Below are 23,571 nucleotides of genomic sequence, written 5' to 3' on the forward strand. Positions count from 1 at the left end.
GTGTGACATTTGCTATCCTCCAATCTTCTGGTACCGTGGCCGTTTTGAGGGACAAGTTGCATACCTTAGTCAAGAGATCTGCAACTTCATTCTTCAATTCCTTAATAACCCTTGGGTGTATGCCATCAGGGCCCGGTGACTTATTGATCTTTAATTTATCAATGAGGTCTGAAACATCTTCTCTTTTAACCTCTATCTGACTTAACTCCTCGGTCAGGAGGGGCCGTTCGGGCAGCGGTATCTGCCCGAGGTCTTCTGCCGTGAAGACAGATGCAAAGAACTCATTTAATTTCTCTGCCATCTCTAAGTCTCCTTTTATCTCCCCTTTCCCTCCCTCACCATCCAGAGGGCCAACCGCTTCTCTGGCGGGTTTCCTGCTTCTAACATATTTGAAGAAGCTTTTATTATTCCCCTTAATGTTGCTGGCCATGCGTTCCTCATAGTCTCGCTTGGCCTCCCCTATCACCTTCTTACATTTCTTTTGCCACAGTTTATGTTCCTTTTTATTCTCTTCATTAGGGCAAGACTTCCATTTACGGAAGGAAGCTTCCTTGCCCTTCACAGCCTCTCTAACTTGGCTGGTTAGCCATGCGGGCACTCTCCTGGATTTAGTGGAACCCTTCTTTCTTTGCGGTATACACCTCTGCTGGGCCTCTATTACTGTTGTTTTAAGCAGCCTCCATGCACTCTGGAGAGACTGGACTCTTTTTACCCTCCCTTTCAACCTCCTTCTAACCAGCCTCCTCATTTGAGGGAAGTCCGCCCGTCGGAAGTCAAGGGTTTTTGTTAGAGATTTGCCTGGTATTCTTCCCCCAACGTGCACGTCAAAACGGATCGCAGCATGATCACTGTTCCCCAATGGCTCAGTAACGTTTACATCTCTAACCAGGTCCTGCGTACCGCACAAAATTAAATCCAGAGTCACCTGTCCTCTGGTGGGCTCCGTGACTAGCTGATCTAAGCCACAGTCATTTAGCACGTCAAGAAATCCGGTTTCCTTATCGTGACCAGAACACAAATTGACCCAGTCAATATGAGGATAATTGAAGTCCCCCATGATTACAACCCTGTCCTTCCTTGTCACCTCCCTGATCTGTTTCCTCATTTCAAGGTCCCCATCAGATTTCTGGTCTGGAGGACGATAGCACACCCCCAGTATTACATCGCTGCTCAAGCCTGGTAATTTAACCCACAGAGATTCTACAGTGGAATCGGACCCACCTTCAATCTCTACTTTGCTGGATTCTATCCCTTCCTTAACATAAAGGGCCACCCCACCTCCAACACGCCCCTGCCTGTCCCTCCTGTAGAGTTTATAGCCTGGGATTGCGGTATCCCACTGATTCTCCGCATTCCACCAGGTTTCCGTTATGCCCACTATGTCAATATTTTCCCTTGTCACCAGACATTCCAGTTCTCCCACCTTTGCTCGTAGACTTCGGGCATTCGCATAAAAGCATTTATACACGGAATGCCCCAGGACGGGCTGCTTATTCGCTCCTTTGTCCCCGCATCCTCTCATTGTGCCAAACTGTCTATCACATCCCATCTCCCTACCTTTCCCAATTTCTTCTCCTACCCTGCCTTTGTCTTGTTGTTCTCTAACCTCCCCATCCTCATCCCATAGGGATGAGGAGTCCCGAACCGGATGCCCCTCGGCTCCTGTCGGCCTTCCCCCAGGGATCAGTTTAAAAGCTGCTCTGCCACCTTTTTAATGTTATGCGCCAGCAGTCTGGTTCCGTTCTGGTTCAAATGGAGCCCGTCCCTCTTGTACAGGCCCCGCTTGTCCCAAAACGTTCCCCAGTGCCTAACGAATCTAAACCCCTCCTCCCTACACCACCGTCTCATCCACGCATTGAGACCCCTGATCTCCGCCTGCCTAGCTGGCCCTGCGCGTGGAACAGGTAGCACTTCAGAGAACGCTACCTTTGAGGTCCTGGCTTTCAGCTTCCTGCCTAAAAGCCTAAATTTGGCCTCCAGGACCTCCCAGCTACACTTGCCCACGTCGTTGGTGCCGACATGCACCACAGCCGCTACCTCTCCCCCAGCACTGTCTACTAGCCTGTCTAGACGAGAAGTGATGTCCGCAACCTTCGCACCAGGCAGGCAAGTCACCATGCGGTCCTCACATCCGTCGCAAACCCCCCTCTCTATGTTTCTAATAATCGAATCCCCCACTACAAGAAGCCCCCGACCCCCCTCCCGCTGAGGAGTATCCCGAGTGCGCTCGGATACGGGCCCATCCCCTGGAGAAGGGATCCCCCCTAGGGGATTGTTTCCCTCCTCTCCAGGATGACGTCCTCCAGTCCCGAGACTTCCCACCTGGGCAGCCGAGGAGCTGCACGCCTGAGGTTGGGACGAAGCCTGATCGTCCCCAGAAGTCTCCCCACGGTCCTCCTCTGGCTGCCTGCGCTTCTCCAGGTCGGCCACCAAGGCTTCAAGGGAGCGGACGCGTTCCCTGAGAGCCTGGAGCTCCTTGCACCGAGGACACACCCATGACTTATGCCCCAGAGGCATATAATCATACATGTGGCACTTGATGCAGAACACTGGATAGCCCCCACCCTGCTGCTGGCTGTCTGACTGCATAGCTTTTTTGTTGTTGTTGTTGTTTTATTTAGGGGTCCTTTTAAAAACCGTACACTGGATAGCAGCCCTTTTCTCAAGATAAGAGGAAGGGCAGTGTATGGGGCCCTGGCCTCCTCGCCCTGCTGCTGAACTCGCCCAGATGCTAAACTCTTGTGCCTTACCCGGCACTTAGTTCCCAGAGGCACTTGGTTCCCAGAGGCCACACGCGTCTGCAGAGAGTACACTTACCTCCTCCTCCTGCTCCTCCTCCTCCTCCTCTCCTTCTCCAAAACTCAGAGGTCTCCTTGCCTTCTCCTCGCCCAGATGCTAAACTCTTGTGCCTTACCCGGCACTTAGTTCCCAGAGGCACTTGGTTCCCAGAGGCCACACGCGTCTGCAGAGAGTACACTTACCTCCTCCTCCTGCTCCTCCTCCTCCTCCTCTCCTTCTCCAAAACTCAGAGGTCTCCTTGCCTTCTCCTCGCCCAGATGCTAAACTCTTGTGCCTTACCCGGCACTTAGTTCCCAGAGGCACTTGGTTCCCAGAGGCCACACGCGTCTGCAGAGAGCCTCACGCGATGGCCTGCCTAGCTTTATACTCCTGGCTGGCTCCTCCCCCCTCCTTCCTTCCTGATTGAAAGGGGGCTGGCCTTCCCAGGTGAGTTTACAAAAGCTCAGGAAGGCAAATGGCTGCTGATGGGCGTGACCTACTCTGCAGGCTCCTGAATGGACTGCTTGGATTAGCCTAATGGGGCTCTTAATGGGTTGGGAATTGGCCCTTCCTAGGTCCTTTCCCTCCTAGTTCTGTTCTCTTAGGCTGGACTGTTTTTGTAACCTCAAGCTAGTTTTTATTTGGGTTTGTTTAATTATTTATTGCTCTCTAGATCCTGTGTCCCAATTTACTGACCTGTTTAGGTTATGTTCCAACTTAGATTAGGTTTAACCTGGGTTAAGTATAGGTTTAATTTAAACAAGTAGAAAACCTGCTTTTCACTTTATCCTCCTCCCTTCCTTCGATTAAGTGCTACCTTAGGTGCAGCTAACTTTCAATTTTGATTTAAATGCCTGACCCTTGGGCACTTACTCACGAGTAGGGCGCTGCTCTTACTCACGGGTAGGACTCTGCTCCTGCTCAGAGTAGCCCTATGTACCTCCCTTAGGTGCTAACTTTCAATTTTGATTTAAGGTTGCTTTAAAGGTAAGGTTAAGGTTAGAAGACAGGGAGTTAGAAAGACAAAGCGTTAGAATGAGTACACTTACCTCCTCCTCCTGCTCCTCCTCCTCCTCCTCTCCTTCTCCAAAACTCAGAGGTCTCCTTGCCTTCTCCTCGCCCAGATGCTAAACTCTTGTGCCTTACCCGGCACTTAGTTCCCAGAGGCACTTGGTTCCCAGAGGCCACACGCGTCACAAATGGGGTCGCGAAGGCCCTACTCCAAGACTGTGTTTCCTGCGAACATCCCCAAAAAGAGTGAGGGGCGCCTGACTGGGGCCTGGACTGATCCTTGCCTGCTGGGCTGAAGTGATGGTGACTGGACTATTTGCATAACTGCCATTTTTACATCATCTCATGCAAACAAGTGGTGCAAAATGAGCACTTGGCCAAACTCTTTGGAATGGAAGCAACTTAGCAATTAGCATGGGTGCGCTCTTTGGCTCAGGAGAGATGCAGGATAAGGGGTTTGTGGTACCAAGGTGCTAGGAGCACTGTTTTATTTTGTGCCTCCTGCTTGTGTGTGTGTGTTTGTCACTGTTAGACAGCAGGCTTTAACACCGCGTACTGTTTTGTGTATTCTTGCTCCAGGGGCTACATTCGCCATGAGAAGGAGTGGGAATTCCCATGGTGCTGTGTACCACGATCCTGCGGCTCTCAGCCGCTTTGCCACTGCGCTCACAGTTGCAGAACAGAGGGGGTGTCCGTGTCCCTTAGTTTACCTCAACCCACTGTGGCTTCACTCCTGTGTGTGTTGGAAGCTGATGTTTAAGGCACCACTGGGTGCTGTTTCCTGCCCAGCATTCAAGAGAAGGTCTGTTGTGAAACAAGGAGCGTCATTCCTTAGCTAAGCTAAAGTACAGGCATTGTCCCCAGCAGGTCCACATCCAATTCCCAACATTTCCAGTTAAACAGATCTTAGCCAGGAGAGCTGAGAAAGCCCCTCCTTCCGCCTGAGACCTTGGAGAGCTGCTGCCAATCAGAGTCTTGGGCAAGGTGAACCAAGACTGTTGCTAAGCATAAGAGAACTTCATAGTCAAGTTACTGGTCAACTAGACGCTCACAAATCGAATTTTCTTGCCCTTTGTGGCCCTAGCAAATTTTGACACCTGGCAGGCAGAAAATCAGCAGGTGCATCTCTTGCCAGTACGATGGGGGAAGTTTTGCCTGTTGATTTTCTGAAGCATGCTGCTGATAAAAACACACAGGCTGGGTGTCCATTGACAAAAGTGGCGGTGTTAGTATTGGGGCAGTAGCAGGATTAACCTACAGATAATGCCTTATTGCAGTTTCCCTGGCTCGAGATGTGGGCAGTTGGTTGACTGCAGATGCGGAGGGGAAGGGGCAAGTAGCAGCTGGGACTGTGGCCTTCCAGCCCCACTTGGTGGACTTCCTGGAAGCATCTGATTGGCCCCTGTGGGAAGCCAGAGGGAGAGGATGGTCTGTGCCACAAGGGTGCCCTTGACCTGCCCGACTGCATCTGCTTTCTCTCCAGGGCAGGTCATTGTCATCACGCTCTGTGCCCTCCTGCTGAAGACCCAGCGGGTGTGGCTCTTCTCAACCCAGCTGCTCCCCTTGGCCGGCCAGCTCTGCTGCCTCCCTCTGCACACCCTGCCCGTGGTCCACAACTTTGCTGCCATCCTCACTGCTCCGGAGGCCCTGTGGTGGCCTCATGCCTGTCAGTGCCTTTCCAGCTGGCAGCTGCCACCTGCTGGGAGATCGTGCAGGGGAGGCAAAGACTCTCTACATGGGGCTGCTGCTGCTCCCCTGGCTTGTGTGTGCCAGGCCACCCTTCTCCAAATCCCCTCTTCCCCAATTCTGTTCTTAAGAATCCCCTGTTGCGTTTATGTAGCCAGCTATATATTTAGTCTTCCTATTGGGTTTCCCCTGGGGGCTGGGGATAAGAATAGGCCCTCGGTTCGCCTGTACTTGTCGTAAGAGGCGACTAAACAGCCACCGGGTAGATGGGACTCATTAGCCTGAGAAGGCAGCTCATCTGAGAGAAGGAAAACTCTGATCCCAAACCTCCACTGCCTTGTGGCTACATCCAGTTATGGAAAAGGCTTCAGGAGTCAACCTCAAGGCAAAATCCGGTGCTGGAGTCCCTGAGGCAGTTCATGGCTGAACACAGTCACGTTCTGGCAACTCCTGCGACGCCGCTGGAACCAACCGTATTGGCCTCTGCCTTTCCATTGGACCATTTCAGCGACATGGAGAGGGGGGATTTGCTGCATGGGTAACAGCCTATCCTCCGTATCTACTCTACCCAGGCTTCACGCACTGGAGAGGACACTCTGTTCCAGAACCACCATTCAGAGTCTTCCGAGACTGAAGGATGCCAACAAGAATATTGGGTATTTCCTCATGTCAAGAGCCAGCCCTTTCTGGCAAGGAGGCAAGAATGGGATGTTGCAGGGGGGCTGTGTGAACGAGATCACACAGCAGAAGAATCTGTTGTTTAATATTATAAAACACTTCAGTCTTTTTTAGGAGATACATCATTTAGGTAAACAGATGTTGAAGTGAGACCAGTGAGCTGTAGTTCAGCGTTGGAGCCCCTGCTTTGCCTGCAACAGGTTTCAGACTCTCTAGGTCAGGCTAGGGTAAAAATAGCCTGCCGGAAAAGCTCCAGCCAGTGGAGACAGCAGGAGCCTCGATGGAGCACTGGTCTGGTGCGGTTAGGGCAGCTCCGTGTGTTCACCTGACCATGTGTGGCATGGAGTGTGGAACTGGTGTGAATCCGTCCCACCCCAAGAGCGTAGGGGCTGTTCTGCTGCTTCACGACCAGATCTCTTGCATGTGTCCAGCTCTAGTTTAAAAACTTGCACCACCCAGGCATTTAAATACAATGGAGATGGAATGAGTAAGGTCTGTCTCTGGAAGGCTTGCATAGGCTGATGTCCTGTTAGATTGCAAGCCTGCCCTCTGTACTTTCCATCCCTGGAGTTGTTTTGCTTCTTATTTCTGGGGGGGACGGGACAAAAACCAGGGTAAAGGGGAGGATGGATTTTTGCAATTCCGATTTCCGAATATCAGCTTGTGCACGTCTGCCATGAAACCCTGGCGTGTGGAATGCGTGTAGTTCCGACCTGGCAAAGGGCTGCATAATTCCTGTGCCCACAGCATTCTCCACATGCATGTCGCCTGGTGCTCAGGTCCACATCCTCAGTGTGACTGGGTCAGTATCCCTGTACCACAGGTCATGGAGGACTGTGCGGCCTCATTTCTCAGCCCTGTAACCTGCTCTAGGTATTGGACAGGGGGTGTGCAAGCTGGCTGACCTTTGTCTCAGCTGAGTGCCAGTCCAAATGGTTTCAGGCTGTGCTTGGAGTCTTTCCTCCTTTCGCAACTCCTCCCCTCCCCCAGAGCAGTGAGACGAGCAAAAGGGCTGGCCGGTCATATTTTGCCATTCTGCATCACTGGGAGCACGGCAGAGTTGAGAATGCAACACAGCAACCCAACTGTACCTGTGTTGCCTCACAAGTGGCTTGGGTTTCCTCTGTGTCCAGGTGCTGGAGGTCTATCGGTTGGTCAGCCTGGGGATGTCCCTCTGGAAGCAGCTGGCCATCCCACTCCTGTTCCTGGTCTTCTGGCTGGCCCTGTTCACCCTGCAGCTCTACGCCTTGGCAGCCGCCTCCTCTGGCAAGCTGCTGTCCCAGCAAGGGCTACTCTTCATCTTCCTCAGCAGGTACAAAGAAAGCCATTGAGGCAGATATGAAGCAGGGGAAAAAGGCTCAGTGCCTTTGCCTGTTGAGTTGCGCTTGCCTGATTCCTCTGCTGTTGCTCCGCTTCTCTTGCTTTGATAGGCAGGGGGCCCTTCAGGCACTTCCCACAGCCATGACTGTGGAGGGGGCCTGAGGCAAGCTGAATTCCCAAGGTCACAAATGGCTGCCTGGCAATGGCCAGGGGCCTGGGGCTGAGAGTCCCTTGTTGGAAGGACAGGTTGTGTTGACATGGGTGTGATGCAAGGGGCAAGTTCTTCATGTGACCACAGGCTCATTCAGACATCACATCGTCAAACTCCATTGGTCGTGTGAGCACACGTGGGTACAAATTTCCAGCTCATGTGATCACCCCTCCCTCCCTTCCTTTCCTTCTCCCCCTGTGCAGTGACAAACAGCCAGTTTCTGTTTGCAGCGAACGATACTTTGCTAGATGTGGACAAAATGGCAAACGATGGTTAGAAGGATTGCTACAGAAGGAAGGCCTCATCTGTAAATTATGCGTTCCCCCTTCAAGTCATGTGTTCAAAGGCTAGTGGCGGGGGGGGGGGCGTAAAAGGGATTCCTTTGTTTTTTTGAGGGGGCTTGTTGGTTTGTGGTTTGTATGGTTCTCTTTTGTTTTTGAAGATTATTAGGAACCAGTGGATAACCAACTGTGAATTGGCCTGGGGGTGAAGAAGACAGAGCATCAGAGGCAGCGATACAGTTTAGATCTGAGCTGCTGAACAGCTACAACCGTGGATGACCAGATGGGAAGAGCAAAAGTGGATACAGACGCAAGGATGTTCCCTACCTTCAAGTCCAGGGAAATCATGTGAGGCGTACAGCAAGATCAGCAGCTGTGACCAGTACTCATCCATGTTCCTTTGTGGGGTTGCCACACTGCCCTCATACCTTTGCAAGCTGCTTGATGGACAATTATTTATGAAGTCACAGCCAGAACAAGGATGGAGCTGTGGCAGCAGGGGGAGAACCAACATCTACTTCTGCCCCCCCCCCCTCCCTTTTATTTAAAATCAAGGCTGTTAAGGCTGTTTCTTTCTCCACAGAAGTCTCATTTTCCTCCTAAGAAGTGCCTACAACACATGTTAAAACGCAGCTCTCCCTCAGGGAGGTATCTTGTTTAGCTGTGTGGACACATTCCTCAGAGAAAAAAACTGTAGCCCGAAAACCACATGCAAAAGGAAGTTGAAGTGAAAACTTGGAGTTTTAATACAAAACAAATCTGGCCTGAAGGGCTACCAGGCAGAACACAAAGAAGTGGTTGTGTTTTGAAACGTTTTAATAGACGGCTTTGATGGACACATGTCTTTTCTGAGCACATGTAGGTTTTCATACTTTTTCTGCCTCAGGGACCAAGACAAAATCCAGACTGAATTCCTTTTTTTTTTTTTTAATTCAGAGGTGAGGTAGACACAATCATCAAAAGGTAGTTTAGGACCAACATTAAGAACAACCAAGTCAACGGAGATTTTGTACAGAAATCAAGTAATTTTCATAGACGGCACTGATAAAATCTGAACTTTTGGATTTCCAGCATCTTCCAACTGCTACTTTAAAGTGTTTTTTGTTTTTTTTCCTTTTTTGAACAGTGTCAGTAGCAGTGGTTTCACAAGGGGATGGCGATGGGGGCAGACAAAGGGGCACTCTTGTTTTCCCAATAGAATGCAAAGGCCCTTCTGACCACTTCCTCATTACATAAGACCTCTCTGTAAAAGGCTGTTTTTCTATGGGGCTGTGGTCAGTGGTCCGTTTCATGAAACGGCTCTAGTCTTATGGCAGCCCTGAACTATTTGTAAATACACTCATTCATTACACACCCAGTTTTGCTTATATGGTTTGTCTCTGGAAGGAGATAATGAAGAAAACTGTTTGGTTGGTCCCAGCTTGGGAGGAATTTCGCTCCCCATAGAAAGTCCTTTCAGATTTAGAAAAATATTTTTGTTTCGATTTGGGTGGGGCGGGGCAAAATGAAAAGCAAACAAGCCCAGGCATCTTGAAAATGTTGGCAATTAAATCACAAGATACATCTAGTTCTCTTTTCAAATATGTTTTGTTTTGACATGCAGGAGTGGAGAGGAGAGTCAACAAATATGTTGCAATTTCCAAGCAGGGTGTCTATGACCCACGCATGAAAAAGACTCAAATGTGGCAACTCAATCCATTAGTTTATTCAGAGGCAAAATCCTTTGGCTGTACTTTAGCCTGCTTGGGAGTACTTTGGTGAACATTTCATATGAGCACCCACTAAAGCAGTGATGTGCTGTGAGGTCCAGGCCCAGGGAGGCATAGCCATGTGAATACACACTCTCCCCACCCCTCCCCCCTTAAGCTCAGTCTCTCTTACTAACTTCCTTTAAAAAAAAAAACTCACTCCCCCCTTGCGGGAAATAAATTTTTAAAAATTCACCTCTTCTACCCCCTCTTGGGGAGAGCTCAGCCACAAATCCCCTGAGGCTACTGGCAATTGCCTCCGCTGGTGCTTTAGAGCAGTGATTTTCAAACTTTTTCATCTTGCGGCATACCACTAAAACGGCAAGGCACTAAAATGGTCAAGGCACACCATCAGCTTTTTGACAATTGACAAGGCACACTGTGCTGTCAATGGGGGCTTACATCCCCTAATGGTCCTATTGATAAACGAACCTCTCCCAAATTCCCGCGGCACACCTGGGAACCATTCGCGGCACACCAGTGTGCCACGGCACAGTGGTTGAAAATGGCTGCTTTAGAGGGAGCCAGTCCTTTGCATGAGCTCCCTGCTTTTTCACAGCTTTTGTCAAACAGAAAGGAGGCAACTCTTCCTGCTGCCTCCCCAGAGCTTGCTGATGCCAACTCAATTTCAATTCTTTTTTAAATTGAAAGCAAGTCACCCTGCTTTGTTTCAATGGAAGTCAGCCATGATCACAGCTCCACACTGCTCTCTCTGCTGCCTGTAAGCGACTGAGATTGCAGTCCTATGCACATTTACCTGGAAGTAAATCCCATTGAACTCAATGGGACATATTTCTGAGTAGGCATGCATAGGATTGTTCTTGGAGTCACTGGGAGTGGTAGTGAAGAGTCTTCTCTAGCTTGGACTACACTCTAAAGGACTTATGAGAAGAAAATTGCCTGGAATGGCATATAGGTTCACTGTACAATTGCACCGAATTTGTATTTTGCTAAAGAAGTTTGTTTCCGGTGAGTAAGATAGGTTTACACCTGAAGTCTTAGTGAACAGAATGGGCTTACTTCTGAGTAAGGTGAATAACTATTTTTCAAACACCTCTGCTAATTGCCTAAGTTCAATGACACCACTAACCCTGCAATAGGTGAAGAAACCTATCATTTGAATGATAAAACTTTGAAGAACCATATTATTTGGTGGTCTTCTCAAACTTACATTTTGTATTTCATTTCTGCTTGGGGAATGACTTAAACTGTTCCAATTTGTTTTCAGTTGAGGCCAGTAAAGGTCTAATAGCTTGTCTGATTCTTTTTTTTCGGAAGGCCTCTCTTGTCTTCCAGCTCTTCCAGCTGAGTTTCAAAACAGAAATGAGGCGTAGGGAGAAATGGGACCAGGGCGAGGTGGCTGCAATGCTGACTGATAGGCACCGGATGCTGCTTTCAGCCATCTGACACTCAAAGCAGCTGATTCACAACACCTCATGGATGGGCTGGTCCTATACACAAGTCTTCCTACAAACTGTTTGTATATGCCTACTGAGCCCTAAAGCCATTCTGCAGATACTGAACTTTTCACATGTTTACTTTTCAGCTAAACCCTGAATATTTTTAGATGCTGATCTGGTTGAGGTTCAGCAAAGACTTTTGATTTTGGTTCAAGTTTTGTTCTGCGGCGTGAAAACAAACAAATTAAAGCTTGATCCTGCTGTAGTATCAGTTTCAGGCTGATCTTATGCTTCAGATACAACTATATGGAAAAAGTGTTATTTTAATAATGCAATCCTAGACATGTTTACTCAGAAGTAAGTCCCATTGTGTTCAGTAGGATCGGTTGCATAGCTGAGGGAGGGGCGCAGGGGTCACAGGTCCCTGGGTGGCACTCTATGGCGGGCAACAATGCTGTCCTTGCACCCGTGCCACCCTAGCTCACACAACTGTGCTGAGATTGGCTGCTGCCAATTGCACCCAGACTGGCTGTGATCACACACAATCGGAAGTAATTGTGATGATGTCGTCATGTCACCACAATTACTTCTGGGTCATGTGGGGAAGCAGTAGCTTGAGGTGCGCCCCAGGCGGCACATGACAGAGCTACTCCACTGAGTGAGATTTACTGTCAGGGAAGTGTGTATAGTGTCTCAAAGAAGCAGCTATGACCACTTTTCTGGGAGTAAGTCCCATTGAATACAACAGATCATACATTAGAGTAGACATGCCTAGTACTGCGCTGTAAGACTCATAACTTAAGATGCATATAAATTTCCTATAGGATAGTTTGATGCGCTCACGTTTCTCAACAGGAAAGACATCTTGAAGAAGCCTGTTGTTAGTGTCTCCTCAAGGGAGATATTTATTTTTGGTAAGATGTTTACTGGAGCTTTTTCTCTGGGGCATAAAGTGTTCCAGCAATATTGGGTAAGCTTTTCTCTCACAGTCCTTGCCCGAGGGTGAGAAAAAGTACACTCAGGTTTTGCTCACATGTTGGCAGGAAATTTAAAAAGGCAGTGAGTTGATTGCTGGACCAACCCCGAACATTTTTTTCATTAACACTAGAGACTATTTAAGTGGCAGACTGAGCATGAAGGGGAACCCGCTAAGAAATTCCTCAGACGGTAACACAGGAATTTCTCCCCTGACCGTGTGGGATTTACCTTGACTGACTGGCACTTTTCCCCACCATGAAGGAAGCGCTGAGTTTGACTATACTACTCTGTATGTTTTTATTTGCAAGCTCAGCTCCTCCAACATGCTACTCGCGGATCTTGTCACTGAGTCAAGAGATCACAGACGGTTATGCAGATCTACAGAAATCTGAAATGGTGGTACGCTATTAGTTATGAAAGTCTCTGGGTGGGAGTTATGGGGAAGTGGACAGGGAGCTTAAAGTATTTCCAGCTGAATAATATGTAATACTCTCCTATTTTATAACAGGACCCCTGTGTGATGATGCTACCAACACTCTACCTGGACATACATGTAAGTTTACTCCTTTATTACTCTCTGGGGATTGGGGGGAAGCAATTGACAAAAGACAAATGCTTGACTTGCAAGGTGTGTTTCAGGAGAAGCAACAAAAAACACTCCTTGAAAGGGCCTATGCTTGCTTTTGTAAAAGAAAAGGCACAGGATGTATATGAAAAACACTGTATAGTTCTTTTCATCCCACCCTTAAAAGGTTATCAGAGAGCTAGAAAGGGCTCAGAACATGTGTAGAAAGACATTTTTCTCTTGTACTCATAACAGCAGAGGGCAGAGTTACCCATTGAAACCGATCAGCCATCAGCTCAGTACAAAAGGCAGGGATTCTTTAGTGCAGGGTGCCTAGTTAACTACTGGAGTATGGTGCCACCAGAGGTGGTGATAGTCACTAGCTTAAGTGGCTATGGAACAAGCTGGAGAACTTCGCAGAGGATCAGGTCTATTTTAAGGTCTCTAAGCTCCAAGTCATTTTCCCATCAATGGGTGATGTCACTGACAGGGTGCAGGAGTGAGGACTACATCAGATGACACGGGGGGGGGGGTAAACACCAAACTCTCCTGAGACCATGTCTACCTGCTTGTTAGACCAAGCCACACTGTTGAACTCCTCCACAAAGCCCACGTCTTTCCAACGGTTTTCTAAACTTCATGGGAGCCATCCAAGTAATTTTAAGAGCTTTTCAGTCCCTGTGATTTCAATGGGTCTTAAAGCTGTAGAACTTCAGTTGGACTTGCTTGGGGGCTAGCAAAACCAGAGAATAATGTCCATCATTTCCGAAGAGTTGCCCTCTGGTTCAGCTTGCTACATGTTGCAGGGTTGTCCTTGGCTACACACACACAGGCCTCTGGATGTATATTTTGTCTGCAATTGTCAATGCTACTGCTAATGTGCAAAAACCAAAACCAAAATGAAAATCTTCTTGCAGTTTTATTTCGGATAATAAACAGAAACTCACCAGAATATCCAAGCATTATGAACACAGTGCCAGCTTTGTGTTCCTTCCCATCCACAGACTGGCATTAACAGCTTTGCTTCTTACCACTGTAGAATTACTGTGTTCTGGCAAAACTCCGAGACTTTGTGGCATACCCTCAATGTTGGCAAGTGCCTCAACTGAATGCTCTGAAGGAAAAAGCCCGGAACCTCTATACCATCATGATCTCCTTCTGCAGACAGGTATGCCAAGATACCTTCTTGTTTGCTGTTATCTTTATAAGCCAGATTCAAGTCACACTGATCTCATAAAAAGCCTTCCATTGATTTCATCACAGTTAGTTTAGGACTTAACTTTTCAGGGGTTGTTAGCATGTATCTATCCTTCTCTGAATTATTGCTATTCACCCTGCTATTCATATTTCGGCAAAACGCACGAGGCCAACTTTTCTTTTTCTTACCATTTGCGTGATTTATCCACCACTATATCCCAGCACTTTAAGAAACCAGCATGGCAGCATGGTTTAGAGTGGAGAGATTATACCGGGATTAGCTCATGATGAGCAGCTATCATGGACAGCCCCCCCCCCCCAATCCTATTGAAATTTGCTATATCCCAGAGGGGAATTTTGCAGTGTGGTGGTCTCATCAAGGTAGGGGGACATTTGTTCCCTTGCCCTGTGGTAAGCTCCAGCTGCAGCAATAGGTCTACTCAGAACTTTGCCTGCTGAATTGCCAGTGCAAGTTTGAGTAGATCCATTCAATGGGCCGCCAATCCCTACCCACTCTGCCCAGTCCCACTCCATTCCACCCTGCCCTCCCCCCGCCTTTCCCCTACTCCTCCGCTACCTGTTGTGGAGCTTACCTGCTCTGGTGCGCATAAATTATGCAGGGGAGGGACAGAGTGGGTAGAGAGATGCTCTTTACATTCTCACATAATACCAGAACCAGGGGACATCCACTAAAATTGAGTGTTGGGCGGGTTAGGACAGACAAAAGAAAATATTTCTTTACTCTTTACTGTGGTTGGTCTGTGGAACTCCTTGCCACAGGGTGTGGTGATGGCATCTGGCCTGGATGCCTTTAAAAGGGGATTGGACAAGTTTCTGGAGGAAAAATCCATTACGGGGTACAAGCCATGATATGTATGTGCAACCTCCTGATTTTAGAAATGGGTTATGTCAGAATGCCAGATGCAAGGGAGGGCACCAGGATGAGGTTATCTGGTGTGCTCCCTGGGGCATTTGGTGGGCCGCTGTGAGATACAGGTAGCTGGACTAGATGGGCCTATGGCCTGATCCAGAGGGGCTGTTCTTATGTTCTTTGTTCTTATGCATCAAGGCACGCACTGGCACCGGCATGATGGTGCAGGCTAATATCTTTTACACTGTTGCATGCTTTATGCTGCCTATGCTGGTGGCATGCACACTCCTCTGGCACAAGAGAGTATAGGGTTGTGCCAGCAGTCGAGCAAAAGATAAGCACTTTTATTTCTCATGGTTTTCAGTGTACAAAAGTTTTTAAACATGTGCTTCACTCATTGGATGGAACATAGATGTGCTTATCTGGTCAGCTTGTGCCCAATATAAACACTCAAATGAAGGGCAGATGAACATAAGAACAGCCCCACTGGATCAGGCCATAGGCCCATCTAGTCCAGCTTCCTGTATCTCACAGCAGCCCACCAAATGCCCCAGGGAGCACACCAGATAACAAGAGACCTGCATCCTGGTGCCCTCCCTTGCATCTGGCATTCTGACATAACCCATTTCTAAAATCAGGAGGTTGCACATACACATTATGGCTTGTAACCCATAATGGATTTTTCCTCCAGAAATTTGTCCAACCCCTTTTAAAGGCATCCAGGCCAGATGCCATCACCACATCCTGTGGCAAGGAGTTCCACAGACCAACTACAGTAAAGAGTAAAGAAATATTTTCTTTTGTCTGTCCTAACCCTCCCAACACTCAATTTTAGTGGATGTCCCCTGGTTCTGGTGTTATGTGAGAGTGTAAAGAGCATTTCTCTATCCACTCTGTCCATCCCCCGCATAATTTTGTATGTCTCAATCATGTCCCCCCTGAGGCGCCTCTTTTTTAGGCTGAAGAGGCCCAAATGCCATAGCCTTTCCTCATAAGGAAGGTGCCCCAGCCCAGTAATCATCTTAGTCACTCTCTTTTGCACCTTTTCCATTTCCACTATGTCCTTTTTGAGATGTGGTGACCAGAACTGGACGCAATACTCCAGCTGTGGCCTTACCATCAATTTGTACAACGGCATTATAATATTAGCTGTTTTGTTCTCAATACCTTTTCTAATGATCCCAAGCATAGAATTGACCTTCTTCACTGCCGCCGCACATTGGGTCAACACTTTAATCGACCTGTCCACCAACACCCCAAGATCTCTCTCCTCATCTGTCACAGACAGCTCAGAACCTCAGATGCTCACATCACTGTCTCAAGAGGAGCCAAATGATTCAGAAGCTAGCCCAAAGAGGGCATGCAGGAGCAGGACTCAAATGTCAGAGGAAACTGCAACATGAATTGTTATGATCACCTTTCAGTAAGATTATTGATCAGGCCACTGTAGACATGAGAAAGGTTGTCAGTTTTATGTGGCAGAATAAACTTCAATCCCCAAGGACCATTGCCTAGAACAGACAATAAAGGGCCCCTGAGAATATAAAAACTGGCTTCCTTGCTTTAAGATGTCACAGAACTCTTATCTTTTTGTTTCATGGATTCATTGCAGAATCCATCAGGAGGTTCTCACATAAGCCTCACTGTAAGAAATGAGAGTGGTGCAAAAGCACTGTGTGCAGTACGGCTCACACTGAAGCATGTTCTCAATGGGTTGTGCCACACCACATTTGTTTTGCTGGAAATATGTTTTCTGTGCAGAGGCTAATACCCTTGCGATTCCCTTCTTCCCTCAGGACTTGGTCTTTCTTAGTGATGATTGCAGTGCCCTGGAAATCCAACCACTGTCGGTTACAGATCGTTCAACCACTCAGGACTGAGATTCCAGCATGCCACAGGAAATGTTGAAAAGGGACCAAAACCCCCAAATTCAGTTGAATGAAAAGACAAACTCAGTTCTTTCTGGGTGCGCATTCTCTCTCTCTCTCTCTCTCTCTCACACACACACACACACACACACACACACACACAAAAGCAATGGTGTGTCTGTCTTTAGCCTACCCACATACTGCCAGGAAATGAAGTGCGTGCCTTACATAACTTCAGAGCTGCTATTTATACAACATTTTCCGTCTTTTGGTTCAGTTAGAACTTATGTAACATTAGAAGAGACTAGTTTTTGTGACTCTTTAAACTATTAGCTCCCTTCCCAACAAACAGTACGTTGTTCAAGGTAACACAGAGGCTTTTCAAGAACTGTAGAGGAAAAACTTGCCTAAAGTGAACGCCCACAATCCACAGTAAGACATTCTCCTGCAGATTAAAGAATCGAAATGAACAGGAGTGATGCAAGAGCAAGGTAGTCCCACTCACTGCAGGGTGACTTATGTAGGAGATCTTCCCAGTGGGTTGTAACTGGCATATGTTGGACCAAGGTGTTTGTCATTGCATGTGACAGATAACATAAAGAGGGTTTCTGAACTGAATTTTTATGGAGTGCGCATATTTAGAATGGAAAATTATGTTTATTTTAGTCCTGTAAACTGCCTGCGCTCCGTAGCAGATGTCTTGCATTTTGGTCTCCAAGGTGACACTTTTGCCAAGTAAGACTGCTTTGTAAGGAGACTCTCAACACTGTGTTGAACCTTTTAGAATAAAACTACATTTTAAAAAACGAAAACTTTATTCCATTCCTTTCCGTTATCAATGTGTTTTCCTCTGTATACAAATTCTAAGTAGTTCATCATGTAGTTTGTGATCTGTACACCACCCTGAGCACCTGGGAGGAAAGGCAGCATACAAATGTGAAAAATAAAGGTGAAAAAAATTCAGGTTAAAGTGATGAACAGCACAATCCTAGGCATGTGTACTCAGAAATAAGCCCCATTGAGTTCAATGGGTCCCAGGTAAACACATACAAGATTGCAGCTAAAGCTTCATGGTATTGGTCCCCCTTGTTGTGAAGAAGTTCAGAAGCAAGGAGAGAAAGGAACTGACTCATAAGCAAAATGTAGATGCATTCCCTCCCTGATATTTTCAAGGTCTCTTCTATTCTTTCCACATCATGCCATAAGGAAGAACATAAGACCATAAGAAGAACCCCACTGGATCAGTCCAAAGGCCCATCTAGTCTTGCTTCCTGTATCACACAGCCTTGGGAGGCCGCACATTTAATTAGGGGGTGATGGTGGAACCTAATTCTTCTGCAACTTTTAGAAATATCACATTGACTTAAGAGATTTTCAACAAGTGTGCAGCGGCACATTGGTGTGCTGCGAATGGTCCGCAGGTGTGCCGCATGGCTTTGGGGGAGGGTCGTTTGTTAATAAGGCCATGTGAACCCCCCCCCCCACCAGCAGTGCAATTGTCATAAAACAAATAGTATGCCTTGACAGTTTTTAGCAGCTTGTCAGCATGCAGTGAGATGAAAAAGGTGAAAAATGGCTGATGCTCTAGTCGCTCCTCTATTTAAATTCATGTTTGTCAGAGACTTACTTTGGCTAAAAAAAAAAAAGTATTCGAAAAAACCTATGCCTAAGGCCCAAATCCTAACCAACTTTCCAACACTGGTGTAGGTCTGCCAATGGGACATGTGCTGCATCCTGCAGTTGGGTGGCAGTCATGAAGGCTTCCTCAAAGTAAGGGAATGTTTGTTATCTTACCTCGGAGCTGCATTGCCCTTACCTTGGTGCTGGAAAGTCAGTTAGGATTGTACCCTAAGCGCTTATAGCATCTAATTTGGCCATAAACCAGTGCTGGCTGCATGACAGTAGAATTCTCTAAAAATTATACACCGTGCGGACTTTCTTTGCCTGTCCCGAATGTGTATGTGGTTTACCTGGTCATATGTTTGTCTTTAAACCAAAAGCAGCCTATGAAAAAGGTGAGTTTAAATAAATAAAACAGTTGAGGTGGGAGAGAGACACTGCTGAAAACATTTCCCTGCAGCCATTTTCATGCTCAGAATGAACTCAACAGCAAGCTTTTCAGGGCAATTTTGAACAGTTGGCTCTTGTTGCACTGCCATTGGTGTGTCGACTGTATGGAGCTGCCAAGACGGCCTGGTATATGACAGATGTCACACTGGTGCCTGTGTAACGTCAGTGGGGTGCCCAAATTAGGACTGGGCCTTAAGACAGGGAGGAGCTCTCCAATGTACTTTCCTGCTGCTTCCTATCACAAAAGCAGCTTCCTGCTGCTTTTTCCCTCACAGTCTTTCCATACTCCGTTTAAGTTGAACTGTATCCTGAGATAGTAAGGTATCCTTTAATTGAGAGCTAGTGTAGTAGTTCTGGTGTTGGACTCCGACCTGGAAGATCCAGGTTCAAATGATTTCAGCAGCCTCTTCTTTCAGCTTTCCCAGGCATCTCCATCTTGGCTGGCTCAAGATCATGCACGATTCTGGGGAAGTGCTAAGAACCATGGCTGAAGGGTGTGGTGACCAGGGAAGTTTGGGAACCACAGGACCTATGCAAACCAATCCTTGGGCTTTATGGACATGTCAAAGATTCATCAAATAGGAAACCCCTTCCACAATCACCCTTTATGACAATGCTAGCCCTGCTGTTCACAGAAGACAGGGAGCACCAACTCATCTCTGAAGTAATATGGAGGCATTCCACTGAGATTACTGGATACACTTCACATTAGCTATGTATTGATTTAGACAAGAAAGCTGCTTGGGTTGATAAGGTACACATCTTGCACAGAGAGTTTTATCTACCAAAATAATGTATTTTCAATGGCTTAATTAGAAATATTCAGCAAGTTTTATATCATATATACAATGTGTTCAGTACAAAAGTCATCAGAAATTGTCTTCCTCCTAACTACAGACACAAACATAGGAGGAAGGGTCATAGCTCAGTGGCAGACCACATGCTTTGCCTGAGTAAGATAATGGGTTCAATATCTGGCATCGCTAAGTAGAGCTGTGAAAGCTCCACCTGAAACCCACAAGAGCTTCTGCCCAACAGAAAAGACAATATTGGGATACAGAGATCAATAGTCTGACTTGGTATAAGGCAAAGGTATATACATAATCACAGAAAACTAGAGTTGGAAGGAACCTTGGAGATCATTTAGTCCAATCCCCACTCAGTACAGGCAACTACAGCATCCCTGACAGATGGCCATCCAACCTCTGCTTCAAAACCTCCAATGATGGAAATCCCACAACTGCACAGTGCAGGCTCTTCTAGTACCAAAGTAGAAAAATATCTTAAGTGAGCATTTATTGCCTTGTCTGAAACACATTTTTCCTCTTCTTACATAAGCTTTAAACATGCCTAAAAATGTTGACATGACTATCTAGGCCAGAAGAGATTGAATGATCAACGTGATAGTCCACGTATCCACTGGCAGATGGGCAAGGAGCTGTCGAAAAATATTAACTATGCAAGCTTCAGGTGTGCTGAGGTTCTTAATGCCTCACCCAGCATGGGCACATTTGGTTACACGAGGATTTCTACATCTGTGGGGGCTCCATTCCCGGAACACCCACCCCTCCCCCCCATGGATACTGAAACCCATGGATAATCAAATCTGCAGGTCAGTCCTCCCTGTACCTTCTGGACACACTTGGAAGAGTCTTCCAGTCACATCCAGGAGGCCTTCTGAGGCCCGGGGAGGCCGCACAAGGCCCTTCTGCACCTCAGAGAGCCCCTGGGAGGCCCTGAAAAGGCACTTGCGGATGCGGCCAGAAACGAGAAGTGCCTTTTGGAGGTCTCTGGCTGGCATTCTGAGACCTGGGAAGGTCTTGTGTAGCCTCCCCGGGCCTCAGAAGGTCTCCCTCCCAGACGCAACTGGAAGAGTCTTCCTTTTGCATCCAGGAGGTACAGGGAGGACTTCCTGACCCATGTTGGGTCAAATCAGCAGGTCGCAAACCTGTGGATAAGGAGGGCTGACCATATTTGTACTTTTCAGAAATGAACTCTTTCTCCGCTTTACTTCTAGACATATTATTATTGTAAATATTTGTATACTGCTTTTCAACAACAGTAGTTCACAAAGTGGTTTACAAGTTAAAATAAAACAATAACAGCACAATCCTAACTTGCGCTGGAACAGGCAGGCTGGCAGGCCAGCGCTGAATCCAGCACAAGTTTCAGGCTGACTGAGGCTTGGACCGAGGCAAGGGAAAAAAAATTCCCCTTATCCTGGGGACAGCCCCAATGGGGCTACTCAGATCTGTGCCACCTCAAAATGTGGGGCAAATCCGAGCAGCCCGGGGCTGTCCCAGGCTTCACAGGAATGGAGTTAGGATCCAGCATAAGGACTGGATCCTGGCCTTGCCTCCCACTCTCCGCCCACCCACGGGTCTGCCCTAGAACGCCTCCACAGGCCTGCCCTCTGCCCATGGGCCTGCCCTCTGCCTCCACAAAACTGGAAGTGGAGTGCGATCTCTCCACTCTCACTTTCCCTGACCTGGGGAGCCCTGCAGGAGCTCGCGCCCAGCTCCCTGCACCCAGGGACGGCTGCTGCAGGGACTGGAGGTCACACCCCAGTCCCTGCAGCCCCATCAGAAGGGAAAGTGGAGTGATCATGCTCCGCTTCCGGTTTAGCGGAGCAGGTGCAATCGCCCCGCTTTCACTTTCCCTGACCTGGGGAGGTCTGCCGAAGTTCGCGCAGGGCTCCCCGTACCCCCAGGAGGCTGCAGGAGACTTGGGCAAGTGTACCCAAGCCCCTGCAGCCCCACTGAGTGGCGCAATACTGGGGGATCGCGCCCCTGCCTCCTCCCTGCCTCCTTAAGGGGAAAGGGACCAGGACCCTCAGGTTGGGGCGTCACGACACCCCAGTTTGAATACCACTGCCCTAAGGGCTCACAATCTAAAAAAAATACTGAAGAGACACCAGCACTTTTCCAGCTACTGAGAAGACACCATGCTGGGGTGAAGAGGGTCAGTTGTTCTCCCTCTGCTAAATATAAGAGGATGCCATTTTGAAAGGTGTCTCTGCCCAGTTAGCAAGGGTTAGCAACACAGAGTTCATACGCTCAACAATTTTGTATGGAACTAAACCTTTCCATCTCAAATATCTCACGCCCTTTAACAATTCCTGAGGGCACGAATTCAGCCACAACCTGCTGCCGTCTTAGCAATCATTCATGTATCATTTGTCACGATGTGTCGAATTCATAGTCACCCTGCTTTTTATGCTGGGCAGGCACCAAATTATTAAGGATCCCTGAATCAAGGAGCAGGTCCATTGTTTCCACCTCATGAGGTAAAGAGAACAGATATGATGCTCTGAGTGAGCTACTGACTTTTCCAAAGGTTGCTCAGGAAAGATAGTGCTCTCTCCACACCGTGACATTTTCAGCTATCCACACAGTAACACGAATGCTCTCCACACAGTGACATTTTCAGCTGCTGATCACATGAGCATGGAATGTTCTCTGTCATGGCTCATCCTGGGTGGAATTTCACACACCCATCCTTATATGGGTAGACTTTTTTGAATTGAGGAAGCTGGTTTTCTTGTTTTTCTTAGACGGCGCAGCCGAAGAAAATGTGGGATCACGGAAAACAAATACTTTCTCCTTGGTGTCTGTGAGCTCAATGACTTCTGCAGTGCCAACAGGATCCACCTCATCTGGCTGAAGATGTTCAGGCAAATATTCTGGATGTAAAAGTCTTATTTTTTCCAGCAGTGCCAGCTGTTTTTGCCTCAATACACTGAATCTAGAAAAGTAAAATTATTGCCATGGATAAAGTCCAAGAGGTGACCTTATATTACCTAATGCAGTGGTTCTCAAACTTTTAGCACTGGGACCCACTTTTTAGAATGTGAATCTGTCAGGACCCACCGGAAGTGATGTCATGACCGGAAGTGACATCCTCAAGCCAGAAAATTTTTAGCATCAAGTATAATATATTAAAAATAAAATATTAAAATGAATGGGGACCCACCTGAAATTGGCTCATGACCCACTTAGGGCCCAATCCTATCCAAATTTCTGGCACCGGTGCAGCCGCAGTGCAGCCCTGAGGTAAGGGACCAAACGCTCCCATATCTTGAGGAGCCCTCAGTGACTGCCTCCCCACCAAGGGGTGTAGCACATGCCCCATTGGCACCACTATACCAGGCCTGGAAAACTGGATAGGATTGGGCCCTTAGTGAGTCCTGATCCGCAGTCTGAGAAACACTGACTTAATGCATATTACCAGGACAACTGACAAACTGGCCAGGAATTGTTGCTATGAAGCAGATCATTCTCACGTACAGCCCAATCCTACCTAAACTTCCCCATGCCAATGCAATTGTGCAGGCACCGGTTACACAGGTTCCTGAGGGGAAATTTAGCAGGCAGAAAGTCTCCTTGAAGTGCGGGGACATTTGTCCCCTTGCCCCAGGATAAGCCCCAGTCTGTGAAATTTCTGGTGCAAGTTTGCATTGATCTGTTTCAGTGGATGGGGCCCAGGAAGGATAGGATTCCACCTCCTCCTGATGGCCTGATCCCACATCCTGCCCCTTCTCACCTGTCGCTTCTCCACTTTAAATAACACCCTCCCTGTGGTGGCAAGTCTACCAACATCACACTGAGTTCTGTTCTCAGACCTTCTGCTTTCCTACGGTTTTTAAAAACTCTTAAATCAAGGTTTTAACATTAGAATATGGCGGAGTGGGACAGAGAATAAAAGGATAATGAGGGCATGGAAACATCATAAAACAATTCAAACCAGGGAGCTTAAAAGCAGGACAAACATTCAGAAGATCTTAAAGACATCATTAAACAAGTATTTTGCCAGCTTCTTAGAAAGTCCAATGGCCAATTCTGGGATGGATTTAAAGGGAACCAGCATTCAAAATAAAACATTACAGGCAAGATTTAATGGATGTGTGTAG

The 23,571-nt window shown here is 47.6% G+C and overlaps 2 protein-coding genes across 2 annotated transcripts in view; one reads left to right on the top strand and one right to left on the bottom strand.

The window, feature by feature from the left end:
* The first annotated feature begins 12,346 nt into the window (after positions 1-12,346).
* On the top strand, positions 12,347-16,604 carry CYTL1 (cytokine like 1). Its single transcript, XM_066632938.1, has 4 exons — positions 12,347-12,490; positions 12,600-12,644; positions 13,696-13,824; positions 16,521-16,604. Exons 1-4 carry the CDS (start codon positions 12,347-12,349, stop codon positions 16,602-16,604), a joined length of 402 nt encoding a protein of 133 aa, XP_066489035.1.
* Positions 16,605-19,453: 2,849 nt separating this feature from the next.
* EVC2 (EvC ciliary complex subunit 2) overlaps positions 19,454-23,571 on the bottom strand; it is a 30,546-nt gene continuing 26,428 nt past the window's right edge. Inside the window, exon 20 of the mRNA XM_066632074.1 lies at positions 19,454-22,406. Within this exon, the coding sequence (XP_066488171.1) occupies positions 22,148-22,406 (259 nt within the window). The 3' untranslated portion in view covers positions 19,454-22,147. The remainder of the gene's footprint in view (positions 22,407-23,571) is intronic.

This window comes from Tiliqua scincoides, chromosome 6 (genome assembly GCF_035046505.1).
Source record: "Tiliqua scincoides isolate rTilSci1 chromosome 6, rTilSci1.hap2, whole genome shotgun sequence".
NCBI classification, from domain to species: domain Eukaryota; kingdom Metazoa; phylum Chordata; class Lepidosauria; order Squamata; family Scincidae; genus Tiliqua; species Tiliqua scincoides.

Coding starts and splice junctions, on each gene's coding strand:
- CYTL1 (XM_066632938.1), top strand. CDS start 12,347: ATGAAGGAAGCGCTGAGTTTGACTATACTACTCTGTATGTTTTTATTT. Junction 12,645..13,695: donor CACTCTACCTGGACATACAT/GTAAGTTTACTC, acceptor TTACCACTGTAG/AATTACTGTGTTCTGGCAAA. Junction 13,825..16,520: donor TGATCTCCTTCTGCAGACAG/GTATGCCAAGAT, acceptor TTCTTCCCTCAG/GACTTGGTCTTTCTTAGTGA.